Source organism: Ictalurus punctatus, unplaced genomic scaffold, assembly GCF_001660625.3.
Source record: "Ictalurus punctatus breed USDA103 unplaced genomic scaffold, Coco_2.0 Super-Scaffold_100046, whole genome shotgun sequence".
In the NCBI taxonomy this organism is placed as follows: domain Eukaryota; kingdom Metazoa; phylum Chordata; class Actinopteri; order Siluriformes; family Ictaluridae; genus Ictalurus; species Ictalurus punctatus.
In genome coordinates, this window is record NW_026521087.1 from 3,584,618 (window position 1) to 3,600,886 (window position 16,269).

A 16,269-nucleotide genomic window follows, 5' to 3' on the forward strand; every position below is an offset into this window, starting at 1 on the left:
TCCAGTTCACAATTTCATATACATTTGAAGTCAAATTAAGTTTTACAACAGCTGCTAAATATCAACATTGCTCATTTTTTTAGTGCCTGTTACTAAGAGGGCATTTCTGAGATTGAAGTTTAACATCAGTGAGTATCTTATGAACCCTACTGTGAGGGACAAAATTATTCAAAAGGTTTGTGTTCATGACATGTATGGTAGATTCATAAATAAATAAATAAATAATACTAATTTTTCATCATAGACGATATCTGCCAATGCCCAGCCTTCAGTGCGTCAGATCTGTTGGACTACAGAACCAGAGGTGGAAAATGAAACTTAAAAAAAGGAAATGGTAGGAAATATCAGTACTACTACTGCAATAATAATAATAATAATAATAATAATAATAATACAACTACTTCTACTGCTAATAATAATAGTAATATAGCGATAAGAGGCAATCTGTCCAAACACTCCCTGCATATAGCACTCCCAGTGGCCAGTTCTTGTCAAGATTCATAGAACAATAAAGAGACCATATGTGAACATACTTATGCATATCACATCTTGTGATGATGGCTCAATGCTAGTTGTGTAACCTACCTGCTGAAAGCCGACTGGCAGAAGGCAGACATTTTTGAAGTAATTCAGTTACAGATTAGCAGAAAGCGCACAGCAAATTCTGCTCAATTGGCATTTTGGTTCCTGAGAAACAGCTATTTGAACTTAACGCTGACCCTTATAAACATGAACAGCACGCCCCAGGTAGCCAATTTGAGCGAGATTGCATTGGATACTAGGAGGTCCATCCCTGAACTTTCTATTCAAGTTTTGTGGCAATAGCTTAATGGGAAACTTTTCAATTATCTGATATCTGATTGGCCAATGACAGGCATGTTTTTTTTCAGTAATTAAGTCATCATGAGAATCTATTATAGATTAGCACATACGGTATATCTACCATATCAAATTTCAGCTTGATCAGACATACAGTTCCTCATAAACAGCTATCTGATCTTAGCTCTGCTCCATTTGTATGACCAAATTTGGCACATAGCAAAAAATGCTAAACTAACTTTTGCCAACTAGTGCTAGGATGTTTGGCCTAGCTTCAGAAATTTGGTGACAGTCCTCATTAATTAATTTTTGGTGTGATGCTCAATAATTATCAAAAACATGTTGACATTTGTAAACAGCAACATCTCACTTTCCTGGGTAATGGGAGGAAGTACTACAACCCCAATTCCAAAAAAGTTGGGACGTTGTGAAAAATGTAAATAAAAACAGAATGCAATGATTTGCAATCTCATAAACCCATATGTTATTCACGGTAGAACATAAAAAACAAATCAAATGTGTAAACTGAGGAAATGTAGCATTTAAAGGAAAAAAATAGGTAACTTTGAATTTATGGGCGCAACACGTCCCAAAATAATTTGGACGGGGCAACAGAAGGCTGGAACAGTAAGTGTTACTAAAAAGAAACAGCTGGAGGAACATTGTGCTACTAATTATGTTAACTGGCAACAGGTCAGTAACATGATTGGGTATAAAAAGAGTATCTTAGAGAGGCGGAGTCTTTCAGAAGTAAAGATGGGCCTCTGTACACCAATCTGCGAAAAACTACATCTACAATTTGTGGAACAATTTCAGAATAATGCTCCTCGATGTAAAATTGTGAAGGCTATGAATATCTCATCATCTACAGCACGTCATATCATGAAAAAATTCAGAATCTGGAGAAATCTGTGGCCCGAGTCTCTTTCCATAAATCTTAAATAAACACCTCCTTATAGATAGCTTCACCATATCAACGACTAAAAGTTTTTATTAAAGTAGTATAGCACAAATCTATTTATTATTAGACTTTGATTATGTGGTATGTTTGCCAGAGAAGTCTCTGTGAATGATTTGCTATCATAGAAAGGATAACTTATTACAATGAGCACATTAATATAAACCTGAGATATGAATTGCAACCTTCAGACCTTCTGACCTATCAGATTCCAGAGTGCAACAGCAGTGTGATATAATTTGTATTAAATACACTAAAATGTCTATTAATAGTTCCATGAAATTTGCAGAAAATCAGTTTACTGTTACTTATTTATTAATTCATTGATTTATTTATTTTACCTGAGTGATATTACAGTCAAGAATTTTGTCATTCTGACTTACAGGTGGCAGAAATATATCTGAAACAAGAAGAAGAAGAAGCGGAAGAAGAAGAAGTGTTCAAAGAACAAAAAGAAAGAAAAAACATCAAATGTGTGAGGTTTGGGTTTAGCACTTGAAAATGCTAGCTAACTGATGTTATAGGTTTATTAATTAGAAGTACTAGAAGTTTTTTAGTTTGTTTGTTTGGGAAATGTATCCATGAAAAATTATTACCACAGGGTTTGTACAAGGTGCTTGAATTTGGCATTTGGAAATTTAAGTACTGGAAAACCTTGAAAATAGCCAATTTTTTTTTTATGTTAAAAAAGTGGTTAAAAAGTGCTTGAATGATAAAACGTCAATAAATAAAAAATAACAATCACTTTAAAGGGTTTATTTGCAAAAGAACACGAATACAATCCTTTCACTCAAAATATGACTCCCCGCTGCACCCCTCCTCGTCCTGCCGTTCACTCATTCATTTTAACAGGGACAGCTTCGGTCCACTTCTCAGACCCCTTTAGCAACTTTTTTTTTTTTTTTTAAAGCATCTAGCGACATAACTAGCGACTTTTTGGACAACCCTTAGCTACTTTCCATAGAAGATAATGGCCAGTACTGCACGGCGAGTGCGAGGTCCTGCTTTCAGAAACAGAAAAAATGTCCAGAATGTCTCTGAAACACTTCAGCCTATGATTAGCCATGGATTCCTGGGAGGACACTGTAGCAGTCTCTGAGGATTTCTTCTCATCACTCCACTGTAAAAACAAACAAACAAAACAAACAAAAAAAAAAACAAACAAACCACTAAATGCTAGCTTCATCTTCTTTTAATTTGATTGTCAGTGCTCAACTCAAACCAACAGCAGAATTATTAATAATATCAGGAATGATTGTGTCTAAAATCAACCACTGATTATATCCCACTTGTTTGTTTCTAGATTGTATGATTTATTTAGCCAAATCTAAACTCACTTCTCCATTTGTGTAACTGGATACTCAGGATAATGAAATTTCACTCTCGTTTCCATCCACCCCCATTTTCTACATCTCCTATCATACAGGAACCTTGAGCGTATCCCAGAGATCATAGGGCACAGGACAGGGTACACACTGGACAGGGTACCAGGCCATCGCAAGGCACACTCACATACACATTCACACACCCATTCATACACTACAGACACTTTGGACATGCCAATCAGCCTACCATGCATGTCTTTGGACAGGGGGAGCAGCACAGGGAGAACACGCAAACTACGCACACACAGGGTTGTGGTGGGAATCAAACCCCCAAGACTGGAGGTGGGAGGCAAACGTGCTTAGCACTAAGCCACCGTGCGCCCCACTCTGGTCTCTTTAATAAAAATGTGACACACAGAATAGCACAATGTGCTATCAAATAAATAGTGGGTGACTGTTTTCTTTATAGTGTATATGCACTGTAAATGACTTCTTATTTAAAAACATGAATGTAACTGACATGCTGCTTTATTAAATCATAGCAACTTGAGCACCTGCCTAGCCCTACTCTGAATATGAGGAACTTTCCTACACAACTATTGACATAACTAATGGTCTGCACTTATATAGTGCTTTTTAACCTGAGCAGTGTTTCCCATTCACCCATTCTCACACCAATGGTAGCAGAGCTGCCATGCAAGGTGCTAACTTGACATCAGGAGCAACTTGGGGTTCAGTGTCTTGCCCAAGGTCACTTCGAGTCATGTGGGCCAGGAATCGAACCTCCAACCCTACGATTAGACAACCTGCTCTACCGCCTGAGCACAGCCACCAACTAGATAACTAGATGTTTAAGTCAGCCTATCCCATTCCTTCATTTTCTTGTTACATATAGATTAAGTCTCTTAAGTGTTTCCTACATGTATATATTTTTTTAATTTGCATATGTCTACCAATATGTAAGCCAATGCATATGTTTTACACTACTAATACAAAATGTCCCAGTGAGGCCTTCTACCCCCATCAAAATATTGCCATCTCACTGTTTGACAGAATAAAATATAGCAATGATGCTTTAGAATTAGATAAATTAAGTTTCTGCAAAATATTAATTGAACTATTCATTTAGAATTCAAAAAGTACATTAATGGCTTTAGTAATGACCACTGTGTATCCCATGTAGCACACTAACCCTAATGTGCATGACCGCATGTACTATGTTGCAATAATAATAATAATAAAATGTATTATTATTATCACCAAATAATCACTTCACTGGACAGGAATGTGATGATGTAACGACACAGGGCAGTTAGCAGGAAGTAAGCGCAGGAGCGCCGTCTTTATTGATAAACAAACTAACAAAACACAAGAAACGCGGTCTATGCTGAACAGGACTAGCTGGATCAACCATGGAACTACAGTCTAGGCATTACTCGAAAACAGAACATGGAACTGAGACCGCTAGCATGCTACACGCATTCTAACACAGTGCTAAAGCTATACTCCTTAACCACTACTAACGTTACAAACTATAATACAGCGCGAAGTGCGCAGCCACACGAGGGGTTTAAATAACCAACATAATTATCTAAAGCATAGACACCTGGAGAAATAAAGACACACCCTTGAACATAAGCCAATACCTGGACAGGAAGTAAATCAAAACAAACGAGCCGCGCGTGTCCATATGTCAGGGTCTCGTGCACGCGCGCTCTGCAGCAGTCTTTGCGCTTCGACGCCGCAGCGCCACCCACCGGCGGAAGCGTAACAGATGTAAAAACAGACTTAAAAACATTGAGTCATTTAACACAGGTCAACTGTTTTCTATTATACAAGCAGCGTGTGTGTGTTCTGTTTCATTTTCTTTTCAGGGTTAAACATACTGGAGGATTTTTTGTTGATCTGGCACAAAATTAAATGGAACTAAGTTACATTAAAAAGGGGGAAACTTTGGGTACCAAGGTTATAAGTTATAAACTAGGGAACATTGAGAGAGAGAGAGAGAGAGAGAGAATCGGCATGTGGTCTGCGCCTCTGTAGCACCGCTGTTCTACAGTAAGTGCTGAGGGGGAGACCTGAATGTCGGGCTGCCAGATAGCTTCATTTCAACTATAACTATTAACTGGATGGGGTGGGGTTAATATTTGACTAGTGCATAAATTACACCTAATACGTCTAGGTCACTAGTTACTATTAGCTATAATTTAATCAAAAAAGAGAACCTAGTATGTTTATTAGAAACCAATCAAAATTACTCCAATAGTGAGACATGTAAAAGTCCCTGAAGTTACAAAGGAACCCAGGGTAACTTCTAAGCAAACAAAGGCCTCTCTCACATTGGCTAATGTTAATGTTCATGAGTTCACCATCGGGAGAACACTGAACAACAATGGAGTGAATTACAGTGTTACAAGGAGAAAGCCACTGCTCTCCAAAAAGAACATTACAGCCCATCTGCAATTTGCTAATGATTACGTGGGAAAATGTTTTGTGTGGAAAAATATAACCTTTTGGTTTAAATAAGAAGTGTTATGTTTGGAGAAAGCAAACACTACATTCCAGCATAAGAACCTTACTTATAACAACCTTTCAATAATGGATGGAACAATGAATTCTGAATTATAACAGTGAATTCTAAAGGAAAGTTTCAGGACATCTGTCTGTGAACTGAATCTCAAGAGAAAGTGGGTCATGCAGCAGGCCAACAACCCTAAGCACAAAAAGCACATAAGGGTCTACCAAAGTATGGTTAAAAGAGAATAAAATTCATGTTTCAGAATTTGCCAAGTCAATGTCCTGACCTTAATCCAATAGAAATGTTGTGGAAGGACCTCAAGCAAGCAGTTCATGTGAGGAAAATCACCAGCATTCCAGAGCTGAAGCTGCTCTGTACTGAGAAACGAGCTAAAATTCTTACAAGCCGATGTGCAGGACTGATCAACAGTAAAAACAGGGAAAATGTTTAGTTTCGGTTATTTCTGACCAAGGGGTTCACACCATCTGCTGAAAGCAAAGGTTCACATAGGATCACATAATAGAAAGAAAACATTCTACACACCGTTATACCACCAGCAGCAGTCTGGACTGTTGACACAAGGCAGGTTCATGCTGCTGATGCCAATGTCTGACCCTATCATCTACATGTCACAACAGAAATCAAGATTCATCAAATCAGGCAATGTTTTTCCATGCTTCAACTGTCCAGTTCCAGTGAGTCCACGCCCACTCTAGCCTCAGGTTCCTGTTCTTGGCTCACAGACAGGAGTGGAACCTAATATGATTGTAGCTTATCCACCTCATTTGGTTAGACGTATTGTATGTTGCAAGAGGGTTTTCTGCTCTTCACACTTGTAAAGAATTATCATTACCATAGCCTTTCTGTCAGCTCGAACCAGTCTGTCCATTCTCCTCTGTCCTCTGTCATCAACAAGGTGTTTGTTTTTCTCCACCATTCTGTGTAAACTCAAGAGATTGCTGTCTGTGAAAATCCCAGATCAGCCTCTAAAATTCTCAAACCAGCTCATCTGGCACCAACATTCATACCATCATCACTGAGATCACTGAGATTCTGATGTTTGGTGTGAACATTAACTGAAGCTTACTGAAATACTTACCTGTATCTGCATGATTTTATGCATTGCGCAGCTGCCACACGAATTAGTTAAGTTCTTTTTCAAACACATCCTGCAGAAGCAAATAAGATCGGCACTCCAGCTGCTTTGAGTAGCCTAATGCAAAATGTATTCAAAATACTATTTTTCCTAAAACAGATCATTAAGAACTCCAAAACACCTGAAAGTGGATTCAAGGCACTGTATACAGTGTTACCACCACTGAAATCACCGTTTAATTACATATGCTTCAACAGTTAAAATATATCATAAATAAAAAAATACATTATTATTATTATTAGTATTATTATTATTATTATTATTATTATTAATAATAATAATAATAATAATAATAATAATAATAATAATAAGTGTAATTTATATAGCTCCTTACTCATAAACAATGTCACTTTACAATTACAATGTCTCAACAAAACATGGAACATGCGGTAGACTAGATTTGAGAAAAAATATGATTTATAGTTTACAAAGAAATATTAAATTTCTCATCAAAACACGATTTCACTGCTTATGCTAAGCTTAATTTACACAAGTTTCTAATTACAAGATTGAATTATATAAAGTGAGCGTGATCAATTCATGTAGTATTAATGTAAACCCATTACATTATGAAATCTTGTGGGGATGTTGGCACTGACAGGTGCTATAACTATAGTATTTAAATTAACATGATTCAAAGGTGTGTGATAGAATGGCACAGTGTTTTAATAAATTCAATGCTAATGAATATTAGGTGCTATTATTAATGAATATTATCCTGGTGTCTAATATTATTTTTTGAGAACAGTTTCATATTGAAATACAATGAATCTGCACATTTTAACAGTTCAGATGGAGAAGTTATTAATGTTTTGTCACAGTAATGATTCTGTGTCTCATTGCCAAAAATGAAAACTTCTTAACTCTGAAAGCCAATTAAACAATGTTTGAAGGAGAATCAATAATAAATGCATCATCAGATGACTAAAGGGAATGCTGGATGATCCGTCACATCAGTTTTAGCCTGACATTTTTGCTTTTGCGTCACACATTTGTACAACAGTTTTTATGAATCAGACATTGATTCATAAATCAGTTATCTGGCTGGATAAAACCTATACCTATATTATATATGTATATATTTATGTATGTATAAAATGTAAATGGAAGCTTTTTGCTTCATGTTTTTTTAAACTTTTCTGTAGACTGTCGTTTGAGTCAAACTTATTTGCATTTGAAGAACACAAAGTGCATTTGCCTTTTAAATAAACTAAATAACCATTTAGTGATACACCAAGTGGACAGCTCAGAGTTTAAAGGGTCAAAGAAATGACTTTCTGATCTATGTCGAAGAAGATAAGAAATTCTGATTTCAAGTATCAAACAGATTTCAAGTATTTTTAAAAATCTCGTTTTACAGTACACTATGATTGATTTAATATCACTTGTAAATTGTCATCATTTAAAAAGACAATACCTTTTATAGATTAAAAACACAACCTATCAAATGTTCCTATAATGTATATTTTTTGCACAGGGATATGCATTTTCTCATTGCAGTCGATTCTGACCCCATCAGCAAGGTAAGAAGACAGTATAGTAGAATACAGAAATACACACACACACACACACACACACACACACACACACACAAATGTCTGAGACCACATTGAAAATCTGGATTTTTTTTCTCTTACATTTTGAAATAAATTGGTTTTAGAATTTATTAATATTTTAAACAAAGAAAGTAAATGTTTAATATTTTGGATATATATATATATATATATATATATATATATATATATATATATATATATATATATATATATATATATATATATATATATATATTTAAATTCTGCAACTGTAAACATTAAGAAACTCTGAATCTCTTGTAAATATTTTAAAGATTGTACTTTTTTATTTATTAATTTTGTATTGAAGTTGTAGTCAATAATACAATTTTCGAATTAAAATTCTAAAATTAAATAATAAAAAAATGCAAAATAGAAACATTTTCCACTAGTGCTCTCAGACTTTTGGCCCCGACTGTGTGCGTGCGTGTGCGTGTGCATGTGTGTGTGTGTGTGTGTACGTAAACAAACTATTAATGAAAATAAAATTTTGTGTAAGATAAATGAATGAATAAATATGTTCTCTTCTCCCCTCCAGTCGATGTGGCCTTAGGAGGAATAGCAGTACAATCTTCTTTACACTAACAATTATCCTGCTTACTTTGCTATCGATGACAACAGAGCATCTAACATGAATTTCGACTCGTGTGATTACGGCTGCTCCTAACGCCATACAGACTTCATATGAATCCATAATGAACTTTTTCACACTAACTGTTGTTACCCAGATGAGGATGGGTTCCCTTCTGAGTCGGGTTCCTCTCAAGGTTTCTTCCTCTTAAAACATCTTAGGGAGTTTTTCCTTGCCACCGTCGCCACTCAGTGGCTTGCTCAGTTGGGATAAATTCGCACCTTTAATATCTGTATACCGTGTTGATGTTTCTGTAAAGCTGCTTTGAGACAATGTCTATTGTAAAAAGCACTATACAAATAAAATTGAATTGAATTGAACTTATGTTTATATCCAAAATGCTCCACTGTGTGTAATGGGCAGGGGAAACTGGTGCAAGCTGTTCAAAAGGTTTAGTTTAATTTAAGTTTGTCATTATATGCTGTACCTGCACACTTGCAGTGTAAATTCTGTTGGAAGTGACATGTTAGTAACGAGGACACGTTGCTGGTCACGCGCGGTGTAGACGCGCTGATACAGAGTGTAGCGCGAGTAAGATCTGTAATGTCTAATTCAAACATTATGATCAAAAGTAAAAACATGTCTAAAGACACCGAGGAACAGAAACCACAAGGTGCAGTGAAAGTGAGTTTTTATTATTAATTTAGGACTATATATATATATATATATATATATATATATATATATATATATATATATATATATATATAAGTTCTTTGGTGTTTACCTATTCTGTGTAATGTTAGATTTAAGCCAGCATGAACTATTCTAAGACACATAATTATCATCTCTTCCTTTGGGTTCCTGCCTTGCCTCATACATATGTCCCGGTATTCCTGCCGTATTTTATGTGTCCCTTTATAATGGTTTTAACATCTGCTCTACTTAATGGTACTTGTATATCAACTGTTTCATGCTTTATCGATCTTTTTGCCAGTACATCCACAGTTTCATTTTCTTCCACCCCTACATGTGCAGGAACCCAAAAGAAGGAAACATTCAGCTCCCTACCATGGAGTATGAGAAGCAGATAAAATATTTGTTAACCAAGGTCTTGTCTACATGATGTTTTCCCAGACTGTATATGTGATAGTGCAGATAGACTGTCAGAAGCTATAGCGACATCTTAGTTCTGATTATTTTTTTCCGACCGCTGCAGTGACAATAGGACTCCTGATAGTTCTACGGTGTACTGATAAATGATCGGTCGCTCTTTTTTTGACTGCTACTTCACGAGGAATGAACAAAGCCACACTGCGGCCAGTATTGAGCCATCTGTATATACAAGTCATTTATTCTGATAATGGTCCATATATTTTTGAAGTATTATCCACTGTGGTGCTATTTTAGATTCCTCTTTTAATATTTATTGTAATCTTGTATCTACAGATGGTTTTATGAATTTCCAGGGTGGTACAGTTCACCTCAATGGGGCTTTCTTGTAGCTGGCTGAGGCCTGCATTTTGTGCCTTTACATTTCTTACCCATCCCAAACTCTTAAAGAAGTTAGTCCTATAAAACTCTGGGCATTCTTGGTGTACACCCTGCTATGCCCTCATAGATTTATCCAATATAAATCACAGCATCTCTCCTGTCTCGACCTGTAACGCAGTCACTGGTGATGATTTAAATGCTCTAGTACAGATCCAGAGTTCTTGCGTCTGTTCCACGTCAAGCTTTTTAAGATTTTTAAGATACATTAGGCGACCGTAATCAAAGACAACTCTTGTAAGAGCCTGATAGATATTTATGAGCGATGCCCTACTTGCTCCCCGGTCTCAGAACATTATTCATCTTTTTACATTTGTTCTTAATTTTATCAATATGCTGACCCAGGTAAACTTCTAATCAAAAAGCTCTCCTAAAAATCTCACAGCCTTGACCTGTTCAAGATCTTGCCTGTGCAGTTTCAATGGTGCTGTTTTATGACGTTTAGAAAAACATATACCTTGTGATTTTGAAATTGATAGTTTAAAACCCTATTCATTTGCCCACTGTTCTACTTTCCCTATTGCGTGTTGCATTTTCTTTCTTACATATTCTATATCCCAACCCCTAACCTCGTCAGCTGCATAAAGCGACTTACCTATATTTTTACCTGATAAAATGTCTTTAATCATAATATTAAACAGTATCGGGCTACATACACTGCCTTGTGGGGTAAAATTTTCTGCTGCATATCTATTTGAGTACTCTGCACCTACTCTAACTTCTATTGGCCTTCTGTTCAGGAAGTCTAATACCCAATTATATATATATCTTTCCGTTTATTCCTAATTCGTCAAGTTTAATAAGAAGTCCATCCTTCCCAAGGGTATCGTACATATTTTCGACATTGAAAAATACAGAGGTGACACTTTCTTTGTTAGTTTGAGCTTTCCTAACTTCTGGGTCTAGGCATAAAATGGATTCTACCATTCTCCCCCTCCCTTTACAAAATCCTGACTGATACGGTGAGAGAAGAACTTTACTTTCTATATAGTGATCTAATCTATCTGTTATCATCCTCTCCGTAGTTTTCCCTGTGACGTTAACACTGTGGATCTGTAACTTGACGGATCTGACTGTATTTGCCGGGTTTGAGTATTGGAACCGTTTCCGTGTTAGTGGGATTTTTCCTGTATTCCATACCATATTGAACAGTCTTAATAATACACCAAGCATGATGTCTCTCATGTGGCCTAACATGCTATAGCATGTACTGTATTTCCCTGATGTCGTTTGCCGTGCGTTTGATATAACTCTTTTGAACTCAAATAGAGTAAATGGCAAGTCCTTCTTTCTACTATCCCTGGATTTTGGGCAAGTGTCTGATCTCTACACTGCTTGGCTGTTGAGGATAGGTTTTCAGTACTGTGGAGCTTCACAAAAGTTTTTACCAAATGTTGTTTTTTTTTCTGCATTGCTAATTGCATTTTTATTGTTGCTATTTAACACTGGTATTTACACACTGTTTCTTATTCCACTCATTTTCCTAATTGTTCTCCATATGTCCGATAGCTGGGTTTCTCTTCCAATTTTATTGCAGAATTGTCTCCAATATACACGTTTTGCTGATCTGATTGTTTTCTTACCTACTGCTTGCGCCATTTTATAGTTAATCAAAGTTTCCTGTGTACGGTGAGCTTCGAGTTTCCTAAAAGCTTTATTTCTCTTTTTAATTGCTACAGTACAGCTCTCATCCCACCGTGGCACGCTCTTTCTTCGTTTACTTCCTATCTTTTTTGACATTGTTTCTTCATCTGGTCGTATAATGGCCGTGGTCACTTTTCCGTTCGTTTCTTCGACATCTGTTATATCCTTATTCGCTAATCCCACACATTTCAGTCCGCTCTACGTTTGGAACATCTGCTGGTCGGCTTTCTCTAACTTCCACCTTGGCGTTCTCGGTACCTACTGTCGAATGGTCTAAACCCTCCCATGTGTTGAACCTCCAATTTCAGTTGACGTTATTGTCAGATCGATAGCGCTTTCTGCATTATGTGAACTACACCACGTGTCCTTCCCGTCATTAACACATACCAAATTTTTATCATCTATAAATTCCTCGATCACTGATTCATTTATATCTGTATTCTTACTCCCCTGTATTGTGCTGTGTGTGTGAGTTAAAATCCCCACACCGTACTAATTTCCCTTCAACCCACATACTGCATTTGGTGTATCGGTGCTCTGTCTATTACGGGGATTGTAAAAGTTGAATATCGTTATACTGTCTTTTCCTGTCCGTAGTTTGACTACCACAGATTCGTGTTCTTTCCCTTTATTGATTATATCTCACATCATTTCTTATAAAAGTTTCTACCCCCTCCACCTTTCCCCTTTCCCCAATCATTTCTGATTGTACACTGCAAATTTTAGTGTTATTTTTACACTCACAGTGTTAAAATTAACACTTATCAAGAGTTTATATAGGTCCACACTAAATAGAGTTCAATTTACACTTTCAGTATTGTTTTTTTCCTACACTCTCATAGTGTTGAACAAGCACTGTAAGTGTTCACTGTTAGCACAATTGGTGTAGTTTTTTTACTCCTCACAGGCTCCATTTACACTAAGAAAGTGTTGAATCTACACTAAATGTGTCAAAAGCTCAACCTAATGAGTTATTTTCTACACTAGTGTAATTAAATGTGATCTACACCCTGTCTGCCTAAAAATGCAGACCTTTAAAATGTGTGTACTCGTCAGTAAAAGAACAGATAACACATCAGTTGCTGTATAAGGTTGAACTTTTATTTTCAACACAGTATCTTAGATGTAACAAACCAGCATGAATTGAGGTGCAATATATTCACCTCATAGTGAATATATTCATCTGACCCATTTGGACCCTGTAGATCAAAAGGCATGTAGAACTTCAAACTCCGGGCTTTTACAAGTTCACCCAAGTCACATACTGTCGGCTACAGCCACGCTGTGCACATAATAACTTAAACTTTAACGAAGGATAGAAACTGTACGTGACTCTCGTGGCTTTGCATGCATCTCATTTGTAAGTCGCTTTGGATAAAAGCATCTGCTAAGTGAATAAATGTAAATGTACTAACATTTAACCTAGTTCAAAAGCTTTGCATGCAATTCCTTTACTCTGGGAGACTCACTTGTAAGACCAACATCAATGTTGTAGATCGTAGTCTGCAGGAAGGTAAAGATGTTAACAAGGGCTTCCTCATATCACAGGTTGAACACATAGTGGACTTTGAAGAGTTCATCTATAGCACTCAAGGAGCTGGTTCCTGTGCAAGTGATGAGGTGCTTATCCACTACCACGTAGAATTTGTCAATCCTGCCCTTGATCCTTCCTAATGGTAGTAGATACGGCTGGAGGCCCTCCCTGGCACTGAGATGGCCTTCAATACTGGTGGATGACTAGAAAAAAAACCCAGCAACGCTAAAAACTAGATTAAAAATACAAAATACACCAATTACAACGTGCAATGACGAAATCCCTGAAATGTGGTCCTTGGCACATTCAGACACTGTGATGAAAAATGTGCTATAATCATAACTAGGAAACACAACAAACCTTAATTCAATATGTCCAAAATAACGCCAGTTCACATCATTCTTTATGTATTACTGGACAACTTCATCAAAGGAATATTTCAACCAAAAAAGAAAGTTCTTATGTGACTTTCTTTCTTCATCTGAACACAAAGAATTTTCAAAGGAAATTCAAGTTCTGTGAGTCAATAGAATGCACGTGAATGGGTGCCATCTTTCTGAGAGTCCAAAATGTACATTTAGACAGTGTCACAGTAATAAAAGAACAGTTATTCAAAGAGCTAACAAGCTGTACACTCACTACTTTCCACCGTAGCAAAGTGTCATTTCTTCAGTGTTGTCACATGAAAAGATATAATCAAATATTTCCAAAAATGCGAGGGTGTACTCACTTTTGTGAGATACTGTGTGTGTGTGTGTATATATATATATATATATATATATATATATATATATATATATATATATATATATATATATAAATATATATATATATATATATATATATATATATATATAGTGTGTATGAGAGAGAGAGAAATATAGAAGTATTATATGTAATAAATATAGAAATATGTTTCTACTAAAACCGTCTTCTAACTCGTTTTAAACAAACATATTAAATGTTATTTAATACAGCGCGCACACACACACACACACACACACACACACACATATATATATATATATATATATATATATACATATATATATATATATATATATATATATATATATATATATATATATATATATATATATATAGAGAGAGAGAGAGAGAGAGAGAGAGAGAGAGAGAGAGAGAGAGAGTGTGTATCCACAAATAGGGAAGATTTCAATGATCATGTCATGTCTACAATTATTAAATTACAAAAACAATTATCATGGACGGGACAAAAGGGATGATGGATGAAATGTATGTATGATGTAATAGCTCTTGCCCAGAAATCCGCTTCTAGAAAATTGCCGTTCCCGAGTTTGGACACACGGGGCAGTCAAGCTCCATCCAGCACAAACGCTGCCCGAAACAGAAGGTAGGTTTGAGCTATTTTACAGACACAGCTCATTACTGTGCATTGTATTGTTCGGACATAACCACAATTAACGGCTCATCTATAAAAACAAACATTACGTAATACTCATGTCTATACTTGTCATGAAAATGCAAAATGAATAACCAACCTTTCTAATGTGGATAAAAATAGAAAGCCGCGCACTTCATTTACACACACATACATATATACACACATTATTATTACTGTTCCTTCTCCCTGTACCACGTTCTAATACTTAAACTGCCCAAGAAAGAAAATTTGCTGTTTTCTGAGACGAGGAAGTGGCTCTTAAAAGAGCCTTTGTGTATATTAAACAGAGTTGTGGTTTAAGCGCGTTCTCCGCGAATACGGCGGGCCAGCTGAATATCCTTGGGCATGATGGTCACTCTCTTGGCGTGGATAGCGCACAGGTTGGTGTCCTCGAACAGACCGACCAGGTATGCCTCGCTCGCTTCCTGCAGGGCCATGACGGCCGAGCTCTGGAAACGCAAGTCGGTCTTGAAGTCCTGAGCGATTTCTCTCACCAGGCGCTGGAAGGGCAGCTTGCGGATGAGCAGCTCAGTAGACTTCTGATAACGACGGATCTCCCTCAGAGCCACGGTACCGGGCCTGTAACGATGAGGCTTCTTCACGCCGCCGGTAGCCGGCGCGCTCTTGCGGGCAGCCTTAGTGGCGAGCTGCTTCCTTGGCGCCTTGCCACCGGTGGACTTACGGGCGGTCTGCTTGGTTCTTGCCATAGCGTCAAACTCTGCACTTCGCGGATAGAAAAACAGAATAAACTGCGCGCGCGAACGCGGCCTTTTTAAGCCATAACGCCGCCCTGCGCTGATTGGGCGTCTCGAACGCGCTCGTCTGCTATTCGATAGAACGTTTTACGTCACCTGTTGACTATTGGACCGTCTTCTCTGCCACCGTTCGAAACACAAGACGCCCGCCACAATTCTATTCTATTGGCGCGCTCTCTAATACAAATGCTTTGTTCATTAGGAACACACACAACGCCGTCACAAACCATTTTCACTCCTCAGACTTCATTTAACCAGCACGCTAACTGCTATTGTTCTTATAGTCATTACTTAAATATGGTATCAAATCATGACTACAAAATTATCGTCCTTTTTATTTATAAATATGCTGTCTTAAAAGTGCACAATTTCACCCCTCAGATTTCATTTAGACAACACGCTAACTACCACCATTATTACTACTACTACTTAACGTTATCA

At 36.9% G+C, this 16,269-nt stretch overlaps 2 protein-coding genes across 4 annotated transcripts in view; both read right to left on the reverse strand.

Moving 5' to 3' along the window:
* The window catches only part of LOC128630122 (NACHT, LRR and PYD domains-containing protein 12), a 462,144-nt gene that overhangs the window by 139,711 nt on the left and 306,164 nt on the right, over positions 1 to 16,269 (reverse strand). The gene's annotated exons all lie outside the window — the stretch shown is intronic.
* LOC128630152 (histone H3) lies at positions 15,017 to 16,174 on the reverse strand. The gene has a single exon (XM_053678774.1). The coding sequence runs from the start codon at positions 15,778 to 15,780 to the stop codon at positions 15,370 to 15,372; it is 411 nt and encodes a 136-aa protein (XP_053534749.1). The 5' UTR covers positions 15,781 to 16,174; the 3' UTR covers positions 15,017 to 15,369.